At 41.1% G+C, this 21,370-nt stretch overlaps 2 protein-coding genes across 6 annotated transcripts in view; one reads left to right on the top strand and one right to left on the bottom strand.

Annotated features, from left to right (window-relative positions):
• Window positions 1-7,116, bottom strand: part of LOC130539457 (disks large-associated protein 1-like) — a 57,980-nt gene extending 50,864 nt beyond the window's left edge. For 4 of the 5 annotated variants that reach the window (XM_057057797.1, XM_057057800.1, XM_057057801.1 and 1 more), the window contains exon 1: window positions 6,934-7,116. The gene's annotated coding sequence lies outside the window, so the exon portion shown is untranslated. The remainder of the gene's footprint in view (window positions 1-6,933) is intronic. The other variant, XM_057057799.1, reaches the window with a different exon arrangement.
• Window positions 7,117-10,046: 2,930 nt separating this feature from the next.
• On the top strand, window positions 10,047-14,680 carry cahz (carbonic anhydrase). Its single transcript, XM_057057837.1, has 7 exons — window positions 10,047-10,206; window positions 10,408-10,605; window positions 11,232-11,350; window positions 11,994-12,086; window positions 12,332-12,394; window positions 12,508-12,663; window positions 14,097-14,680. Exons 1-7 carry the CDS (start codon window positions 10,173-10,175, stop codon window positions 14,214-14,216), a joined length of 783 nt encoding a protein of 260 aa, XP_056913817.1. The 5' UTR covers window positions 10,047-10,172; the 3' UTR covers window positions 14,217-14,680.
• The last annotated feature ends 6,690 nt before the right edge of the window (window positions 14,681-21,370 follow it).

The following is a 21,370-nucleotide window of genomic DNA, read 5'->3' as shown; positions in this document are numbered from 1 at the left end:
TGAATACCTGATACCATCAATTTCCTCCTACAGATTTTCATCCAGGAACAATAACATAATCATAAGCTTGAATATACTGTATACTGGCTCACCAGAGGCTGCAAAGAAGGCACACTACTGTTCAGACTGTGAGAATGTCTCTCCTTTTTGTTTCTTTCCCATTCAGATTGCTGTCATTGCAATCACTTTTTTCCCTTGGCCATACTATCTCTCCCTCTCTCTTGTGTATCTCACCCATGGTCTCATTCCAGCCTTTTTTGGATGAATGGATGTGAGATGCCTTGTATTCACGCAAGCCTGAGGTCTGGAATTGCATCCCAACAGTGTCTACAGTGTCCATCTTATCTTAGGTCTTATAGATCCTCACTCTCATCAGCTCATCTATGGTGGCTGTGAATGTATCTATGCAGTTACATTCACAGCCACCAGTAGTTGGCAGTCGATCACGTTTTATGTCTCATCACTCTTTTAACATTAACATTAACTTTTTGAGATTTAATTTATAACATTTGCCAAATTACACTAGTCATACTATGGTGACAGTATTTTAGGTGCCACCTACCAATTTCAGTTACCGTATTTTCATGACTATAAGGCGCACCTAAAACACTGAGATTTTCTCAAAAATCAACGGTGCGCCTTATAATATGGAGCGCCTTGTGTGTGGACTGAGTTCCAAAATCTGTGCGCCTTTGGTGTGTGCACTACGGTAAATGCTCCGCCAATCGATTAGCGGCACACCTACGCGTAAGGATCCCCTAAAATGGCGCCGGTCAAGCGAGACGTGTATGAATGAGGCTTACTTTAAACTGCAGGACATCGAATATGCGGCTGAAAATGGCAATCGAGCAATCTTAGTGTTTTCGCTTTATGAGAAGGCGGCATCTCTCCATACGCACGAGGACAACTGTTGCGCAGCGGTTGCCCGCGGATTACCAGGAGAGGGTGGCCATCTTCCGTACCTACTGCCGCAACAAGATAACCATGCCCAGCCACATCACCAACATGGATGAGATCCCTCTGTCTTTTAACATCCCTTTGACCCACAAAGTGGAGAAAAAGGGACCAGCACGGTGGCGATACGCACAACGGGGCACGAGAAGTCGTCGTTCACCGTGGTTCTCGGCTGCCACGGAAACGGACAGAGCGCTGGATGACGGAAGGCAAACACTCCTTCACAAGGACTACGAGGCAGCGGCGGGCAAGTTATGCCACCATATGCAGGTGGATTGTAGATGCATGGGCTATGATACCGTCTTCATGTATTTTAAGAGCTTTCACAAAATCAACGCGGAACCGGTCGGTAAGTCCGATTCAGATGATTATAAGAGGAATTCGGGATGTTGGACATTGAAATAGTGCAGCTGTTTAATTCAGATACAGAAGATGAAAATTTTGATGGTTTTGTGGCGGAAGGATGAATATTTTGTTCAATAAATGTGTCGAAACTCACTGTTTTACTTCCGTTGTCATTTTTTACTGTATGTTTCACCATGCGCCTAATAATACGGTGCGCCTTGTGTATGTTTTAAATACAGAAATAGCACCCATAACTGAGACTGTGCCTTTTAATACAGGGTCGTGAAATATGGTCGTGAAAATACAGTCGTGTCGTGAAAATATGGTATATGTCTATGCCTTCAGTGCAATTTGGACTTCATTATCTTCTGTATACCACAGTTTCCTGTGACCCCTAGCCAGCCTCAACATCATAACTGAAAACCAAGAGATTGAGCAAGTTTAACATGAGCAAAATCATCATGGCTAATCGACTGGGTCAGAGCTTCTCGAAACCTGCAGCCCTTGTGGGGTGTTCCTTGTCTACAAAAATTAGTAGTTATCAAGGAGGGAACCACCAAGAAGGGAAAAACTCCCCTTTAACAGGAAGAAACCTTGAGCAGGACAAGGCTCATGTAGGGGGACCCTTCTGCTGATGGCCGGCTGGGTAAAGAGAGAGGAGAGGAGAGGAGAGGAGAGGGAGAAGGAGAGGGAGAGCAGAGGAGAGGAGAGGAGAGGAGAGGAGAGGAGAGGAGAGGAGAGGAGAGGAGAGGAGAGAGAGGAGAGGAGAGGCACAGAGCACAGAAACACACACAAAAATACACTATACAACGGGTCAGCGGGGCCGGAGGTCATCATGCAGCTCCGAAGGCGGGGCGGGGGGGGAGAGGAGAGGAGAGGAGAGGAAACCATGACCCAGTGGGGTGACAGAGGCCTGTCAGGTGATCATGTTTCCGGACCCCAGCAGCCTTGGCCTATAACAGCATAGCTAAGATGTGACCTAACGATTAGACGACCCCCCTAAGTATGATAATTTGTCTATCTATAATAGTAACTGGAACTACAGAATTAGTAACAATAAGCTTTTTCAAAGAGGTAGGTTTTAAGTCTGATCTTAAAAGTAGCGATGGAGTCAGCCAGTGTTCCCTCTAATTTTTCATGTGTCTGAGCAGACACACAAGTTCCCTGAGCACACTGAGGACCACTGTGAGCAAGATCAGATGGGTACGCTGTGGCCACACACCAGTATAACGCTTGTTCAAAACCTTGCATAGATTTTCTTGTGCGCTGAGTATGTGCAAGCAGCTTCGAGGGAACATTGGAGTCAGCCTCCCGTACCCGGACAGGAGAGGGAGCAGGGGGGTTTCATAGCAGGGGGGCCTGGTAGCTAAATGCTCGGCCCCCCATTCTACTCCTAGAAACTCTGGGAACCACAAGTAGACCAGCATTCTGAGAGCGGAGTGGTCTATTGGGCTGATAAGGTGTCACTAGCTCCTCCAGGTAGGATGGAGCTAGGCCTCTGAGGACCTTGTAGGTCAAAAGAAGGGTTTTAAAAATGATTCTAAATTTATCGGGCAGCCAATGAAGCGACGCCATTACAGGAGTTATGTGATCTCTTTTATCAATACCTGTCAGAACTCTGGCTGCAGCATTTTGGATCAACTGGAGGCTTCTTAAAGAGTTGTTTGGGCACCCTGATAATAAAGAATTACAATAGTCCAGCCTGGAAGTAACAAATGCATGGAGTAACTTTTCCGCATCATGCCGTGTCAGTAGCTTCCTAATCTTTGTGATGTTCCTCAGGTGAAAAAAGGCACTTCTAGAGACTAATTTAACAATAGACACATGAGCATCAGAGCTGGCCTATGGAGCAACGAAAAAGGGTGTCCTGGCCTGATAAATTAGATTTTCTTTTACATGACTTGGAAAGTGGAGGAACAGGCGGTAGAAAGTGATTGAGTGACTTGGAAAGCCAAGGGCACTTACGTAGGGAACACATGGCACCGGGATGCATTATGGGAAAAAAAAAAAAGACAAGCCAACACAGGCAATGTGATGGTTCTGGTAATGTTCTATTGGGAATCCTGGGGTTCTGCCATCCATGCGGATGTTACTTTGATAGGTTCCACCTATCTAAAAATGTATACATGCCAAATTCAGCCTTTCATGGAAACTACAGCATATTCCGTTATGGTTGAGGACCCTCTCCGCAGGAAAATGCTCACTGTCACGCAATAATGGCTTGGACTTGGTTTGAAGAACGTGAATTTAAGGTGTTGACCTGGTCTAAAAAATTCCAAATCCTCCAGTCCCTCGAAATCTCCATCCAATCAATCATCCTCGGAGGCCCCAACCCCACAATAGATAAGACTTAAAGGATCTCCTGCTAACTTGTTGGTGTTATATACCACTGTACACCTTCAGGGGACCATATTAGTCCATGACATTTACGGGTCAGGGCTGTTTAGACAGCAAAAGAGGGACAAACACAATAAGATGCCATTACAACAATTATGCCATTACCACCTACAGGAAATATTTTACAGATTTCTACTCATGGGTATTTGTTCACAATATGGTCTTATTTAAATCAATTTCAGAAAATTCTTCAGAAATAGAAAGTTTGGATTTATTTTATTTATTTGAAAAAGATAGAATTCATACTTATTGCAGAGTACTACTAGAAATAAATACCGTAGTTCAGTAGTTTATGTAGATAAACTATTTATGGATAAACTGAGCACAGTTTTTCTATAAATGATGCAAAATGTGGCTGCAGCTTCATAGTTTATGACAGACAGCAGGGGGACATGGTTGACAGCTGCAGGGAAACATATGAGGCGGTTTAGGGCAAAGAGGGCAGAAGAGTCCATCGTCAGCATGAGAGAAACAGCATGAGAGAAATATAAAATGCAGGCCCACACAGCTTGAAGTTGTAAATAATTTATCAGAGTACACCAAAATGTTCTCTTAATCCATGATATGTGTATAAAGGGAGGTGAGGTTGATGGCTCTGTAAAGCAGCATTAGCTTTTAGAACGCATGGCAAATTGACTACCTTAAATAGAGATTTTAAAGATTTTATATTTATATTTAAATTTATTTTTTACAAAGCATATCATTAGCAAAATATTGGACATGTGATTCAAAAGCATTACTACACTAAGGTGATGTTAATGTCTTTCAATGCTAAGTGCAGGCAGCCAATTAAAAACTTTCCCATATATTTTATTAATTGATGAGCATAGATGGTAATTAATTTAGCATCAACATGAAAAAGAGATGGAGAACATATGGTATGAAACTTTTTAAGGATAATCTCACAATGTAAAAAAAAATATCCTGAAGTGCCCTGTGGTGTCACCTGTGCAGGGCAACCCACCTCGCCTCTGGAGGCTCCTATGTCTGCAATTTGGCTCAGGCAGTGCACAAAAACCTGATGGCTGAATGGCTCATTGGATGTATGAAATACTTTTGACCTCTTTAAAGTAATGGAGTCATCATTTCCAGTCTACAAAGTGCCCAGATTTCCTTAAGGCTCTGGATGTTGTAGGGCTGTCGTGGTTGACTCGACTCTGCAACATTGCGTGGACAACGGGGGCAGTGCCGCTGGATTGGCAGACCGGGGTGGTAGTCCGTCTTTTTAAGAAGGGGGAGCGGAGGGTGTGTTCCAACTATAGGGGGATCACACTCCTCAGCCTCCCTGGTAAGGCCTATTCAGGGGTACTGGAGAGGAGGGTCCGCTGGATAGTCGAACCTCAGATTCAGGAGGAGCAATGTGGTTTTCATCCTGGGCGTGGAACAGTGGACCAGCTCTACACCCTCAGCAGGGTCTTCGAGGGTGCATGGGAGTTTACCCAACCAATCCACATGTGTTTTGTGGACTTGGAGAAGGCATTCGACCGTGTCCCTCGGAGGGTCCTGTGGGGGGTCCTCCGAGAGTATGGGGTGTCGGGCCTGCTAATACGGGCCATCCGCTCCCTGTACGATCGGTATCCAACACACTATTTGGCTAAAACTTAAAACACAAAGCCTTCTCACAGAGTAAATGAAAGCAGTGAACATGACACATCGAGCTGAGGCTGGTAACGGGCTATTCAGAACTCATCACATCAAACTCTAAGTGTCTTTGTCTTGGCGGCTCATAAGAACCAAGAGCTGTGAAAGTACCAACAGGAATGTACTCCGGCACTGTAGCTGACTCATCCACAAATCTGTTTAAACAGTCAGAAGGCCAAAAACAAATTCTCAAACTTGATTCAAAAATGCAGTTAAACAGTCTGAAAAGCTACAAACATTCTAAAAGCATCTGTCGTGAAAATAAAATGTCTTCTTTTATTTTCAGTGATGACAGGTCTGGACTGGAGATTTGGCAGTTCTCTACTATTGTGTTGTCTATAGAACAGTCATGTTTCCTGTATTTGTAATATGTTGCCCCTTTCTGTCTATAGATTATCTTTAATTTATAACGTATGCTGTTATTTTAACCACAATATCTGGACTAGAAGGATCTCTGAGACACCATGCATGTAATAATATTATACTTCTGGTAAATCTGTGATATATTGTGCAGCATTCTATTCCACAGCACCCCCCCCCAAAAAAAAAACCCACTATCTATCTATCTATCTATCTATCTATCTATCTATCTATCTATCTATCTATCTATCTATCTATCTGTTTTTTTCAAATAATACCAATTCAAAATTAATCTCAGGTCAGACTATTTAATAATCTTTACGAATAAATCAAGAGAATCCTAACACTGTCAAGCTATGGGTATGGGGAAAGACTTCCTGTAAGCAGAAACTTTGAGCAACCCTGGATATAAAGTGTGAGGACAGGCAACACTTTCAATCACTCACAATAGAGCAAGTCTTGTAAATTATCTTGCGTATTGAACAATGGCAAATATAAATGTTCTCAATATTATAATAGAAAGGGTAAAATTAGCTGCAATAATTAAAAAATATGACTCATAGGAAGTGCTCTTTCTAAATGCACTTTCAAAAACACGAGTGTTAGTTGTTTAATACTAAAGTAAATAACACCTTGCTGTAAGTTTTTCAGATCAGCCCGCTCTTATCCACAAACGAACTGATGGAGTGATGTAGTGATGTTGCAGCTTGTCCACTGCACTCCTGACATCAGAACACGGCTTTTTATGTCAAATGCATACTTGCATCACCTATAGCAACGCCAACAGCTCCTCTGCTGCTTAGCAACACTCTAGACAGCTGTGCTAGGCATCATGTGGGAGACCCTTGCGTTTTATATGGAATCAACGTACAGATCCTTGGACCCCATTTAAAACACCCCTCACAGCACTTTTTGCCAGTATAACCATGTCGCTGTCTTGAAGTTCATTACATACTTGTTACAGTGTATATTTATTCTTGAACTTTAATTTTGGGTGACATTATCGTACCGTTGTTTAATTTCATATTTCTGGTCACATTCCGCTACGCAAATAACTACACAATCCATAGCCGTAAATGTGCACCATGATGAACTCATTCATTTGTGCCGTTACCGAAGCGCGTCGCTTCAAATTGGCGTTTTCATCTGCCAAAAGCAGCGGTGCTTGGCAAACTGATAAGCTGTTGAATCCTGATATTGGACCAGAATCAGACCCTGAACCTCGGACCGTCTTACCTGTCGCTGTTCTTCACATCGTCGCAGTAACAGCAGTTGATAATCCAAAACGCGTCTGCAACAAGACGATCACAACAGAGTCACTGGTGGAATGTGTGCGTGTGTGGGTGCGTGCGTGTGAGATTGCGGGGGCATCAAGTGGCGCAAGACTGCGGTCCATGAATTCCGGAAAGTTACACATAGTTAAACAGGAAAATACTCTGGTTTTGCTACTGTACAAAATTAAAGCACAAGCTATTGTGTTGCGTATTGTTTTGGTAAAATATTAAATGCTAAACGCTGCCATTAATCAGTAAAATGTAATATTATCTGTATCAATCAGGAACCACCAGAATACAGAACACCAGGATCATGTAATTTCAGTTATCAGTATATGATCAATCAATTAATCAATCAAAGATGAGATGTTAATTCAAATATTTATAGGCTTGATAGTACATGCTTGTTGCTCTATAATTTACAGAATATAACAAGAGATTATAACAATAACAAGGCACCAAGGTGAGTTTTGCTTCATACTCTTATATGTAATAAGCCATCTTTATACAGGTGGGTCAGTTCTAGGCGCATATTCTTATTTTGAGACCTGTGGGCTAACCTAAAATGTATTCATTTGCCGCTGTTTTTACTCTTAAACGTTGTAAATTTTATTTTGAAGTCTAAACGGAAATAGAATATGATTTTCACGATTACCTTCACTTTGGCTCATTCACTTGAGATCACAAGTGTATAGCCACTGCCTGGCCCAAAAAAGTCACACAATCTAATATGTGGTTCGGCCCACATTTAGCTTTGGTTACAGTACACATTCAATGTGGCATCGTTTCGATAGACTTCTGCAATGTAGCAAAAATAATTAATTAATAATAATTTGTCCAGCGCTGCATTTATTGTCAAGATTTTGCATTGATTATGGAAGACTCGGACCACTGCACAAAGGCTTTTCCAACACATCCCAACGATTTTCAATGAGGCTAAGGTCTAGACCAGGGGTCGCCAACCCAAAATGTTGAAAGAGCCGTATTGGACCAAAAAAAAACAAAAAACAAATCTGTCTGGAGCCGCAAATAATTTAAAGCCTCATTATGTATTTGTAGACTACTTTTAAAATGATACGTAGGCTACAAATACATAATGAGCATTCATGATTAAATGTTTATTTTCCCTGCAGCTCATCTTGGGGAGAATGACGCACCACGTGGCTACACGATGATGCTTTGAGTTTAACTTCCATTATAATGAGAAGTTAAAATTAAATATTTGTTATACACATTTTTACAGCATTGGAAAACATTGTTTGTCATGTTTTTCCTCCTACAGAAATTATATTAAAATCGATATATATAAAATCACCCCATCTTTTTCCATTTTCATATTTGAAAGCTCCAGGGAGTCACTACGACGGCGCTAAAGAGCCGCATGCGGCTTGAGAGCCGCGGGTTGCCGACACCTGGTCTAGACTCTGTGGTGACCAATCCATGCGTGAAAATTATGTTTTTTAATGCTCGTTGAACCACTCTTTCACATTTTGAGCCTGATGAATCTTGACGTTTGTCATCTTGGAATATGCCCGTGCATAAGAAAAAAACCAGGAAGAAAAAAATAATCCATAACCTGGTCATTCATGTAGTCTGCCCATCCTTTATGTTCATAACCTCTCTGATCCTAGACCTGACCAAGTACCGCAAACTCCAATCTCTCCCACAGGTTGAAAAGTAGGCAGCAGGCTTGAAAGATAAGCACTAGGCATAATGCATAAGGGTAAGAATAGAGATGGCTGATATGATGCACCTATCACCCTGGAACATGGTAGACCTTGACTCATCAGTCCAATATTTATGCTCCCTATAAATTGAAGCCTTTCCCCTCCTCCCCTGATTGGCCTCATTGATAAGTATTTTTTGAATGCCACTATAGCTGTTTAGTCCAATCCCTTGAGCCCCCTACGCATTGTGCATAAGGAAATTATCTTAATTTTGCTATTAAACATAGCCCTTCTTCTACTGTTGTTTTTCTACAATTTGATTTTTAATGTTAAATATAATGTTAAAGAGAACACCAATCATTCAAGTTTTGTTTTCAGACATTTAATCCACGAAGTTGATGGTTTCTCATCTCAGCAATCTTAGATGTTTGGTTTTACTTGATGTGTCCCAATAACTTCAACCTTTTTCATGACTACAGGACACATCTTTTGACTTTTGATGCCATCAAATGAAAGCATGCTTTTATCCTTTACAATTATTTAACTTGGCTTTGATCAACCAGCAAGCATAACTTTGGGTAAATATTTTATGGCTGCTTTGAATGTAGATGATAACTTATAGATCACACATATTTTAATATAGTACCAAGGTTAGTTAAGCAAATGGCAGTGGAAGTTTTTATTTATGCTCAGAGTTAATTATGCTTATAGTTATACTTATACTTGTGTTGTACTTCTTAATATACATATACTTATGTTTATGCTTATACTCACTCAAAATTATACTCAATTCTTATATTCATACTGTACCAATACACATAGAAAACCAGTAGATGGCAGCAAATATCTATCTTTTCATGTTAGCAGCGTCTGACAACTTTAAAGAGCTTTAAAGCGAAATTACCTTACAATAAGTGAGTCAAAAGGTAGCATGTTGATTTTTGGTCTTCTTTATGGACCCTGTATAGGAAGCACAAAATTTTAAATTTTTTTGTCCTTTCAGTTTAAACCTCAAATAATAGAATTTCTTTAGACATGACAGCTGGCTTTTCTGAATCTGTCACAAAGTTGTCGTATACATGGCTCCTGTTTTCACTTTTTTTAAAACAAAGCACTGAAATGAGCTTTTTTACATTGTATTCACAGATCTTGTCTCACTACTTAGTTCTTGAATTTTCTCACTCCAAGAGTTCTTTGACCTGGATGTCTGAGAACATTCATTGGCATTTTGACTCATTTTTTTCTTGGGAGTGGTGTGATTGAACTGATGAAGGTAGAGATAATGGTCCACCTGGAGATATGTGATGTGTTTTTGGTCAAACTAAAAGTAGACGGGCTAAGATGAAGTTTATATGGTCTTATCTTAATGCTCTGTTCAAACTGAGGCCAAACCCTCCAGTCTGACAAAAAGATAGCGCACCTACTGTATATAAAGCAACAGCAAGCACATTTGGGCACCCGATCGTCTGCACCTATACAATAGGAAGTCCCACATAAACCTTTTCTGTCCTCAGTTTAACAAATAGAAGCAAATATGTCTCACACCTGGGGTTACGGGCCTAGTAATGGTAAGACTATCTATCTGTTTATCTGTGTTTCATATTTAACAATATGCTGCTATAGGTTTGAAATTTTAAAAATACAATTAGTACTAAAGTTAGTTAATACTAAATCTGTGGTAGGACAACTTCAAGACTGCATAAGCTTTGCAGGATTGGAATCAGTCATTTTTTAAATCATTTCCTATTTAAAAAATGAATATGTTCCAGGACCTGATAAATGGGCAAAGGATTTTCCTATAGCAGATGGGTCTCGACAGTCTCCGATTAACATTGTGCCCATGGAAGCCCAATACGACCCTTCTCTCAAGCCTCTGAAACTCAACTACGACCAGTCCAACGCAAAAGGAATCCTCAATAATGGCCATTCTTTCCAGGTGGACTTTGTGGATGATGCAGACAGCTCCAGTAAGTGACACAAATGGCATCATTATGTCATATTACTGAATTTTATTACTTTGTCCAAACCAAAACAGTTAATAATTTGCGAAAACACTAAATTTGAGGTATTAGGTATTGTCTTGACAAACCAACTTCAAGACCCCACCCTGCTGTGCATGCAGTTTCAGATAAGTTGTCTGTTAACTCTGATAAGTCTCATCTTTATCTGGAGCTCATTAGGACATGAATGCCATTTCATTTCACTGTCCATTCAATTTTCAAATAAGAGCGCTCCTCAAGTCATCTGGTCATATTTTCCTTTTATCTGTTGGATTACCAAAGTAATTTGTTTAAAACATTCAAGGTATGATTCAACTTGATAAATTGACCATAAACAAGGTAAAATGAGTTGCCTCTAGGTCAAGATTCAATACCAGATTATCAGATTTGCTAGTTGAGATCTGTATTACAGACCAACACCACAAACATCCATTAGGGGTGAATTCAGTGGTTCGGTGTTTTAGGAGAAAACAAGTTAATCTTTCGAGTTTTTTCCTCCATCACTAGGTTAATTAACTAGAAGAGAGCTAAATACTCTCCTGATATTTCCTGAATCCAGCTCTAATTTCTCTGTCTGCCTTTATTTTGATCAGCTCTGACTGGTGGTCCTATTACTGGAACATATCGTCTGAGGCAGTTTCATTTCCACTGGGGGGCCAGTGATGACAGGGGCTCAGAACATACCATTAACAATGTCAAGTTTCCCTCTGAGGTAAGGAAGCTATGTACTAACACAGTGTGTCACCCAGTTTCTACCATATCTGCTTGTAGTACCTTTTTTAATGAATACACTTAAGAGTTAAGAGTTAGCTTGAACAGGAAACAGCCAAATGAGTCTCAAAAGGGTTTATTTTAAATGAAAGAAATCTTGAACGCTGCGGGGGGGGGGAACTTGCTCGGCACGGGGAAAAGATCTTGCACGATTCTTCATGAAAGGAGGGAGGCGTGGTGACCTTAAGAGTGAAGTAAAGAATGAAGAAACAATTACAAAATCACAAATGAATCAAACCTCAGAGTCCACATCTACCACAAAGCTGATGGAACAATCCAACACTGGTGAACAGGAGGCCAGAACCTAAATAGCCAGCTGATTTGCAATAGGCAGCAGGTGTGAATGTCACCAGCTATCGCTGTAGGAAAATGGCTGCACCACGCCCCCTGGAGAAAAAAACAGGGAAAACAACCAACAAAGAACGCCAAACAACGCCCAGGACCCTAACATATACATGTCAGGTCTATGAGTTGCTGACACTGCTGTCTGGACATAGAAATAATGAAAGAAAATTAAACATGCATAGGTGCTACTTAATTATCGGGCCACAATGTCCGTTTATGGTTTGTTTATTTGTTTTTAGCTGCACCTTGTACACTGGAACACAAAATATCCCAGCTTTGGAGAGGCAGCTAGCCAGCCTGATGGACTCGCTGTGGTTGGGGTATTTCTAAAGGTTGGTATTGATTCATTCAACAGTCTGACTACTGCACCTATGGTAGACTACTCTATATATACTATGGTTTTACCTATGCATCGCTTTGGCCTCTTAAACCAATGTTTAGTAAGTGGAATCAGGTTACATATTAAGATGGGCACCATATTATTGGCCTGAAAATTTTGCTTATTTTCATGACCAATTAGTTGATCTTTGAGAAACAAAAAAGAAATCAAAGTTTAATCTCTGTTGGTTTCCTGCAGATCGGTGCTGCCAACCCAAGGCTTCAGAAGGTTTTGGATGCTTTGGATGTCATTAAGACCAAGGTAAAACATAAGTTCTTCGCAACTCACTAAGCAGTTTGGTTTAATTAAAGACTAATCATGTCTCTGATGAGTATATGCTTCAATTCCTCATTCTTTCTCTTTATCTGTCCTAGGGAAAGCAAACCACCTTTTCTAACTTTGATCCAGCTACTCTTCTCCCAGGTTTTTTGGATTATTGGACCTATGATGGTTCTCTGACCACCCCTCCTCTTTTGGAGAGTGTCACCTGGATCGTTCTTAAGGAGCCAATAAGTGTCAGCCCTGTTCAGGTAGTTACCATTTCTTAAATATTTGTACTGTTATTGCACATATAAAATTATAAGACAGAAAAACTGATAAACTATTATAGGTTCAAGGTTCTAGATAGAAACATGGTTTAAGCACTTGAATGAGTCTCGTATGTATCTAATTATAATATGAAGATATGTCAGAATTTCTATTTAGGCCAAATGATCTTGTCCCACTGAAAACAATTGGCATATAAACCTTCTATATCAGGGGTGCCCACACTTTTTCAGCATGCGAGCTACTTTTGAAAAGACAAGTCAAGAAGATTTACCTCCTATAAATTTAAAAACATACATTTATTCATAAATATATTGAGAATTCTTTATATGATCTATATATGTTGGTGTACCTCGCATAACTACATGAATCCATATTGTTCAATACAAATCTGTGCATTTTCTCAGCATGCAAGCTACTTACAAAATGATCAAAATGATCTACCCACCACAAAAATGCAAAACATCTAATTATTTTCAAATGTACTGAGGATTCTTTGTATGTACAATGTATGTTGATGTACCTTTCATAACCAAATGAGCCAATATTGCAAAATACACATAATAATTAACTAATTGGCTTAGAATCAGAGGTAATTAGCTGAATAGCTTAGCGCCATTGTTTGCACATGAGCGGTGACCTAAAGGTCAATCAAGTAACGGGACTGCTGATAGGCTGACATCGTACTTAGCGCCGTTGTTTGCGTTTGATTGGTCACCTAAATGTCAAATTCAGTTGTCATCTAACTGGCTGCCCTGTATATCAATCAAGTGACGGGATGAATGATAGGCTGATATTGTTTAATGTCACGCCCTGATCGGTATGTACTACCTCTGCGATCGACCGGTAGATCCCGATCGACGTAATGAGCACCCCTGTTCTATATAGTCAAAATCTATTCTTGTAAAAAAAAATATTTTTTATAAACGACTGTATGTATTATAAGATTTTTTATTTTTTTTTTAAATTTAAAAATTGAGATATTAAACAAGCCTAAGTGAGATCTGGAGTTGCTCACATTTTCAAACAGCCACAAACACTACAGACTGGATCAAGTGTTTGTGTAAGTGTAAAGAGCCAGTTAGACTTGAAAAGGGTGGGTCTTCACTTGAAAGCCTGGTGTTTCATATAGATTACACAGGTTTCTTGTATCTTTAGTTGGCAGTTTCTTCAGTGTGATATTGATGTTTCCTTACTTTCAAGTGATAGAAAATTAGAATAAATTATATAAAAAAGTAGAATTTATCAATTATGGAAATTTGAAAAAGCATTTGATAGGTTAAAAATCAGCTTTGCCCAAACACCATTAGGCGGGGATATTTGTGTGCTATTAACGAGCTGGATTTATCTTCAAAAAGCTGGAGCACATGGGAATAACATTCTTCTTTTTCTGTGTCCCTATTTTTGTCCTCAATAGATGGCCATGTTCCGTTCCCTTCTGATTACTGAAGAGGGAGAACATCCATACTACATGGTGGACAACTACCGTCCCCCTCAAGATCTGAAGGGCCGTGACGTTCGTGCTTCATTTAAATAAACACAACTTTAGCATATCATATCGTAGCATAACATAATTGTTGCTTTAATAAAAATAATTTCTTCATTGTCTCAAGTTTCAACTAAGGGTGATTTTATAGGCAACTAGTTCTAAGTATTAGAAATTTAGTCTTGTTAGTGTTGCTCTGTGTAAACTGTTTACTTTAATAAAACTACATATGCAGTGAAAGACTTATTGATAAATTACACCATAAATGATTTTCACATTCTTGTTTAAAAGTGAACATCAAGAATTGTTTAAGGAATAGAATAAGTAATTGTGTGTTTTTAAAATGAAGTAATTGAGTGCAGTGTGTGATATCTACAAAAATAGTTTGGGATTATTGCAAGACAATTCAAAATGCTCAATTCACAAAATATACAATATGATGAATGCAAAAGAGACAACATAAATTGGATGCTCAATTGGAAAATGTATAAATAAAAATCCAAATCCTATTGCAACTATTTTGTTTTGAATCTATTTATCCAACATTGTTTTTAGAATTTATTTTCACAGTAATGTAAGCTAATTTTAATTAACAACATGCCTGTCATCAAATGATGCAATGAAAAGATGGAAAAAAAAAAAGAGGACTCTAAGTATTTTTTACAGTCTGGTCCTCTTTAACTACAATGCCTTATGGGCTGTCATTTTCTATGTAGTGACTAGATCCCAGTGTTTATTATTGTAATATGGTAACTTGTAATATGATAAGTCATCCTGAATATATAAATGTGTTATTTTGAGTTCATTATTTGCACTTTAACACCAAATCTATTTTCCCTGTGAGCAATATAATAGCTAGCAGTGATTAAAAAAACAGCACACGCACAAAGGTTAAATAATAAATTACAACACAGTTACTAAACACCATAAACCAAAATCCTGTTCCAGACACCCCTGTGTACCAACCACGCTAAGAATCAAATTGCTAGAATACAAAGTTTTGCTGTCAAATTGTTTTTCAATAAAAAACACAAATGTTGGGAGGGTGAATTTTTGTGTGGGGGGATAATCCTCTCAATGGCCTTCCTGATCAGGGATTTGAGAGTTACAGTATACTGTATGTTGAACGTCAGTCAGAGATCTTGGTGCTTTTGATGAAGGTCAACTTTTTCCTGGTTTCCAAAAATGATCAATTTCATAATGAGGGATGGCTTGGTGTTCAAAGTAAGATATGTTGTGTTAGGGATGTCCCTAGATTTTGGTACTTCAGTGCCCCTCCTAATTATCACATGTCCCCTTAACACATTATCAGTTACAGTTTGCAAGTGGTGCAAAGTTGCAGACTTTAGCTTACAAAATTGGCACCCACTCTTTTCTGCTGATGCAGCCCAGCTGAACCAATGTTTAATGTGTTGTGGGTGTGCTGGAACAAGTAGTTACATTACAGAATGTTAGAGGGGGTTAGGGACTGACCTCTGACCACAATCATGTGATACTTTCTCTTGAGCTTGTGCATAGTCAATAGATATAGATATATGATTCATCCTTTTACTCGCTACCCTACAGGGTGCCACCTTTACATCTGCAGGTTTAATGTTTGATATTTGAACATTTAGTATCAAGAACAATTTGTTTGCTCAGTGAGATATACTGCATATAAAAGTCAAAACCTACACTCTCAGATCACATGATGACCTTGCTTCCACTCGACCCCTAAATTGTTTGATGGTTTGTAAATGAGTGCTTGATTGTGTGATATGCTTGTAAAAGGTGCTTTAAAAAATGAATTTTCAATTTAATTCCAATGTAGCCAGCACAGTTTATCACATGGAAAAAGGGAGAGCTGGACAAAGACATCAAAAATTTGTGCTCATGTGTTGTACTTGTGCAGGACCAGGCTCATGTAGGGGGACCCTCCTGCTGATGGCCGGCTGGGGGGGGGGGCGGATTTTTCAAAACTCAATTTAATTTGACATTACAAAAAACAAGAACATGATCCGAGTAACACTCAGTTGAGGAGGCTTCCAAAGACCAGTTCCTCCTCCTCCACCAGACATAGTCCATCATTTAGGCACCATGTGCTCTTAAACTCTTCAATACTGTTCGTTGGTCGGTAAAAATTAAAGTCCATTTTTATCCGAGCTTTGACCATCCGAGCGAAGATGGTCTGAAGATCACAGTCCAAGGACCCGCCTATCTTGTTCCTCCTGCTCACGTAGATGGCTAGTTTCGCCTGACCTATGAAGAAATTCAGCAGCTGGCACTTAGCTTTCCTTCTCTTGTGGTATCTGAAACCCAGAATGAAGATGGTTTGTGAGTAAGTTTCACCAAGCAGGGAGAAAATCTGATTCAGCAGCAGGAACAGCACAGAGAGGCGATCACACTCGGAGAAATAGTGGAACACCGTCTCCCTATGGTCACAGAAGGGACACTCGGCACTGATGTTTGGGTTGATGTGCGATAAGAACCCGTTGACTGCGATGGCCCCGTGAAGGATTCTCCATTGTAGATCCCCGCCCCTCCACATTAGAGGTGGTTTGTACAGGGCCCTCCACTCTGGCCTCTGAGTCTCTGTGAGGGCCAGTTGCGTCCTCCATTTGGTATCAACACGACCTGCCAAGCTGCGTTGGTTTAGGACCTTGACCAGTGTTCTGTACATAAGCTTCCCCGCCGAGGAGCTTAAATCGACGGGCTGCACGTTTCTTAAGAGTGGTTGCAAGCCAGGAACATCCCACAGCACAGGCGTTAGCCTCATTTCTGGAAAGGGGTCGTTATGATTGGTTGGTTTCCGTCCTTTACAGAACTCGCTCACCAGCTCCAGCTCACTGGCCGCCAGTTGGTGTCTCCATCCTCCCAGCATCTGGTTCAGGACCCTCACTGACCTCACGCCTGTGTGCCGAGCCAGTGCTGTTGCATTGTCCAACCGGGGGCCACACACATTCACCAACTGCCTCAGTGTGAATACACCTGCCTCACACATTTTCTGAGCCAGTTACAGTCCTGCCTCACACCTGAAACGGGCCCCATAGACCACCGGCTCCTCCAGAAGCCAAAAAATGGAGTTGCAGGCGGCCCGCCTCCCCTGTGTAAACAACTTCCATACCTTAAAAAGTCCGTTGTAAAACCCTGGGAGTTCATCCAGTCTGACCCCTGTTAGGTCCATTAGAAATAGGGTTGCTGCCAACCCCATCCCACCACATCGCCTCAGCACGGCTTGAGCCACAGGTCTCCAGACCAGATCTGATGGACCACACAGCAGCATTTGGACAAACTGGAGCCTGAAAGTCGCTCCTCTGCTCTCCAGGTGGACCAAGCCAAGTCCTCCATCCTCCCTCGGCAGAAAAAGGACACTCTGTGGTATCCAGTGCAGACGGTCCCAGAAGAAATCCACCATAACCGCCTGTATCCTGGACAGGAGGTTTGGGGGGGGGTCCACACATGCCAGGCAGTGCCACAGAGGATTGGTCCAAGTACAGAACTTTGGTCCAAGTACAGAACCAGTCCATGAGCTGAAGCTATAAGAAGTTCATTAGTAACCTTGAGAAGTGCTGTTTCTGTACTGTGATGAGCTCTAAAGCCTGACTGAAACATCTCAAACAGGATGTTTCTCTGCAGGTGCTGCAGTAACTGAGTCACCACCAACTTCTCAAGAATTTTAGAGATAAAAGGAAGGTTGGATATTGACCTATAATTTGCTAATATATCAGGATCCAGTGATGTTTTTTTAAAGCAACGGCTTAATCACTGCCACCTTGTAGGACCGGGGTACATAACCTGTCACTAAAGAACCATTGATCTGGTCCAGGATAGAACTGCCTATCAATGGTAAAACATCCTTCAACAGGTGTGTTGGGATGGGATCTAAAAGACACGTGGTGGTCTTGGATTTCTGAATTAGCGATGATGCCTCAGAAAAATATATAGGGGTGAAGGAGTTTAAGGGCTCGTTGGAGAACCTGTATGTTCCCACAGTCAGGACATCTCGTGATGGTCCAGTTGTTGGGATGGCCTGGTTAGCTTTTTCTCTGATAGCTAGAACTTTATCAGTGAAGAAGCTCATGAAGTCTTCACCACTAAGGGAAGAAGGGATACGTGGATCTAAAACACTGTGACTCTTGGTTAATTTGGCCACAGTGCTGAAAAGAAACCTGGGAGGAACCTGTTCTTATCCTCAATTAAAGAAGAAAAATAAGCTCTTCTAGCCTTGCGGAGGGCCTTTTTGTAAACTAATAGAGTCTTTCCAGGCTACATGATAGCTGTCTATTTTACAAGAATGCCACCTTCTTTCTAGTCTTCGCACTTTCTGCTTGAGGGTCCTGATATGTGAATTATACCAGGGGGCACACCTCCTCTGATTTACTATTTTCTTTTTCAGGGGGGCAACAGAATCAAGCGTAATTCTCAGTGAGGTTGCTGCACCTTCAGCAATAGAGTCAACCTCAGCAGGGCTAAGATTATAATGATTGATCACTGGCGAAACACACAGTGGTCCTGGGATCAACGCAGGGGATCGCTTCCTTAAACTTAGCTACAGCATTATCTGAAAGACATCTGCTATAGTAAGACTGTGCTCAGAGCATAGAAGAATACTTAATCATAAATGTAAAAGTGATCAAAGAATGGTCTGACAGGAGTGGGTTCTGAGGGAACACTGACACATGTTCTACCTCAACACCATAAGTCAGAACTAGATCTAGGGCGTGGTTGAAGCTATGAGTTGGTTGGTTTATCTGCTGGAGGAAACCAACTGACTCAAGTAATGAAATGAAGCCATTTCTAAAGCCGTCATTTACAACGTCTGCATGGATATTAAAGTCTCCAATGATAATGACTGTCCGTTCTAAGGACCAAGTCAGATAAGAAATCAGAGAACTCAGAAAGGAACTCTGCATGTGGCCCAGCAGAGGGCTGATATACAACTATCGTATTTTCACGACCATAAGGCACACTGTATCAAAAGGCAGTGTCAGTTATGTGTGCTATTTCTGTATTTAAAACATACATAAGGCGCACCGTTATTAGGCGCATGGTGAAACATACAGTAAAAAATGACAACGGAAGTAAAACAGTGAGTTTCGACACATTTATTGAACAAAATATTCATTCTTCCGCCACAAAACCATCAAAGTTTTCATCTTCTGTATCTGAATTAAACAGCTGCACTATTTCAATGTCTAACGTCCCGAATTCCTCTTCTTAATCATCTGAATCGGACTCACCGACCGGTTCCGGTTCAGCGTTGATTTTGTGAAAGCTCTTACAATACATGAAGACGGTATCATAGCCCATGCGTCTACAATCCACCCGCATATGGTGGCATAACTTGCCCGCCGCTGGCTCATAGTCTTTGTGAAGGAGTGTTCGCCTTCCGTCATCCAGCGCTCTGTCCGTTTCCGTGGCAGCCGAGAATCACGGTGAACGACGACTTCTCGTGCCCGTTGTGCGTATCGCCACCGTGCTGGTCCCTTTTTCTCCACTTTGTGGGTCAAAGGGATGTTAAAAGTCAGAGGGATCTCATCCATGGTGGTGATGTGGCTGGGCACGGTTATCTTGTCGCGGCAGTAGGTGCAGAAGATGGCCGCCCTCTCCTGGGAATCCGCGGGCAGCCACTGCGCAACAGTTGTCCTCGCGCGTATGGAGAGATGCCGCCTCATAAAGTGAAAACACTGATTGCTCGATTGCCATTTTTCAGCCGCATATTCGATAACCTGCAGTTTAAAGTAAGCCTCATTCATACGCGTCTCGCTTGACCGGCACCATTTTAGGGGATCCTTACGCGGAGGTGTGCCGCTAATCGATTGGCGGAGCATTTACCGTAGTGCACCCACCAAAGACGCACAGCAGATTTTGGAACTCAGCCCACACACAAGGCGCTCCATATTATAAGGCGCACCGTCGATTTTTGAGAAAATCTCAGTTTTAGGTGCGCCTTAGTGTCGTGAAAATACGGTACAAACAAAAGTGGCTTTTCTGTCTTCCAGTTCAGATGGGTGATGCCAAGAGTCAGGCTTTCAAATGAACTGGAGCCATGTTTTGGTCTAAGATTAATTAATAACTTGGAGTGATAGACTGCTGCGATCATCAATGTGATGATCCGCTATCAGGTCATGCACTAACATGGATTTACACAAAAGAGTTCTAATATTTAACGGTCCACACTTAATTGTGATATTAGTTTCCCCAACTTGTGCTTTGGTATTAATTTTAATAAGATTATGGTGATTGACCACTCCCCTGCTCTGTGCTTGGTGAACTTTTAACTGTGGAACAGAGACTACCTCTATCGTGTTAAATATATTATTGTTGGTGGATGAGAATTCCATGGAAGCAGCAGAGAGGTGTGTAAGACTACAACTCTGCATCCTGGTCTGGACCCTGGATTGTCAGGTCACTTTGGGTCTCATAAAATTAGCCAAGTTACTAGAAATGAGAGAGGCACCATCCCGTGTGGGATGGAAGCCGTCTCTCCTAATCAGACCAATGTTCTGATGTACTTACAGGACTAATCCTGTTAATTCCAAATATTACATCAAAAAGACTTCTTTCAAAAGGTTACTCTACTTGATAACACACAACTACCTCTCGGTGACAGCAGAAACCATGAAACCACTGCACATTCATACACACTCCATACTTACTATTGATATTTCAAAGACAGACCTGAATTATACTGTCTGTAGTAGTTCCTGTTCTGTCAAATGAATATTAGCAGTTTGACTCTCACTGACAATACTCACTCTGAGGACTTGAGCGCAGAGCTTTCAGGAAGTAACAGTCTTTATTCAAACTCAAAACGCCTCCAAGGAGGGATGAAACAAAACAAAAAAAACTAAAGAAATCCAAAAAAGGGGCAAAGCCAAACAAAATACACTCTCTTACAAGGATCAGACAAACAAAGGTTGTGATAGTCTCGAAGATTCTCATGGCAATGAAGGACAAGCTGGTGATCATGACAAGGGACACAATACACTGGCACAGGACCAAGGGAGACACAGACTATAAGCACATGGGGGTAATGGGGAACAGCTGGAAACGATCAGGAATCAGGGAAGACAATTGGACAGGTGACACATAAGGAAGAGCAAGTGGCCTGAAACGAGAGGAGAGTTAGTTTCAAAATAAAACAGGAAGTCACAAAACCAACATGGAGACGGGACAAAAAAGAGCCAACTTAACCCACAGGTGTGACACTCACAGCAATAGCT

Source organism: Takifugu flavidus, chromosome 15, assembly GCF_003711565.1.
Source record: "Takifugu flavidus isolate HTHZ2018 chromosome 15, ASM371156v2, whole genome shotgun sequence".
In the NCBI taxonomy this organism is placed as follows: domain Eukaryota; kingdom Metazoa; phylum Chordata; class Actinopteri; order Tetraodontiformes; family Tetraodontidae; genus Takifugu; species Takifugu flavidus.
This window is presented reverse-complemented; position numbering and strand designations above follow the sequence as displayed.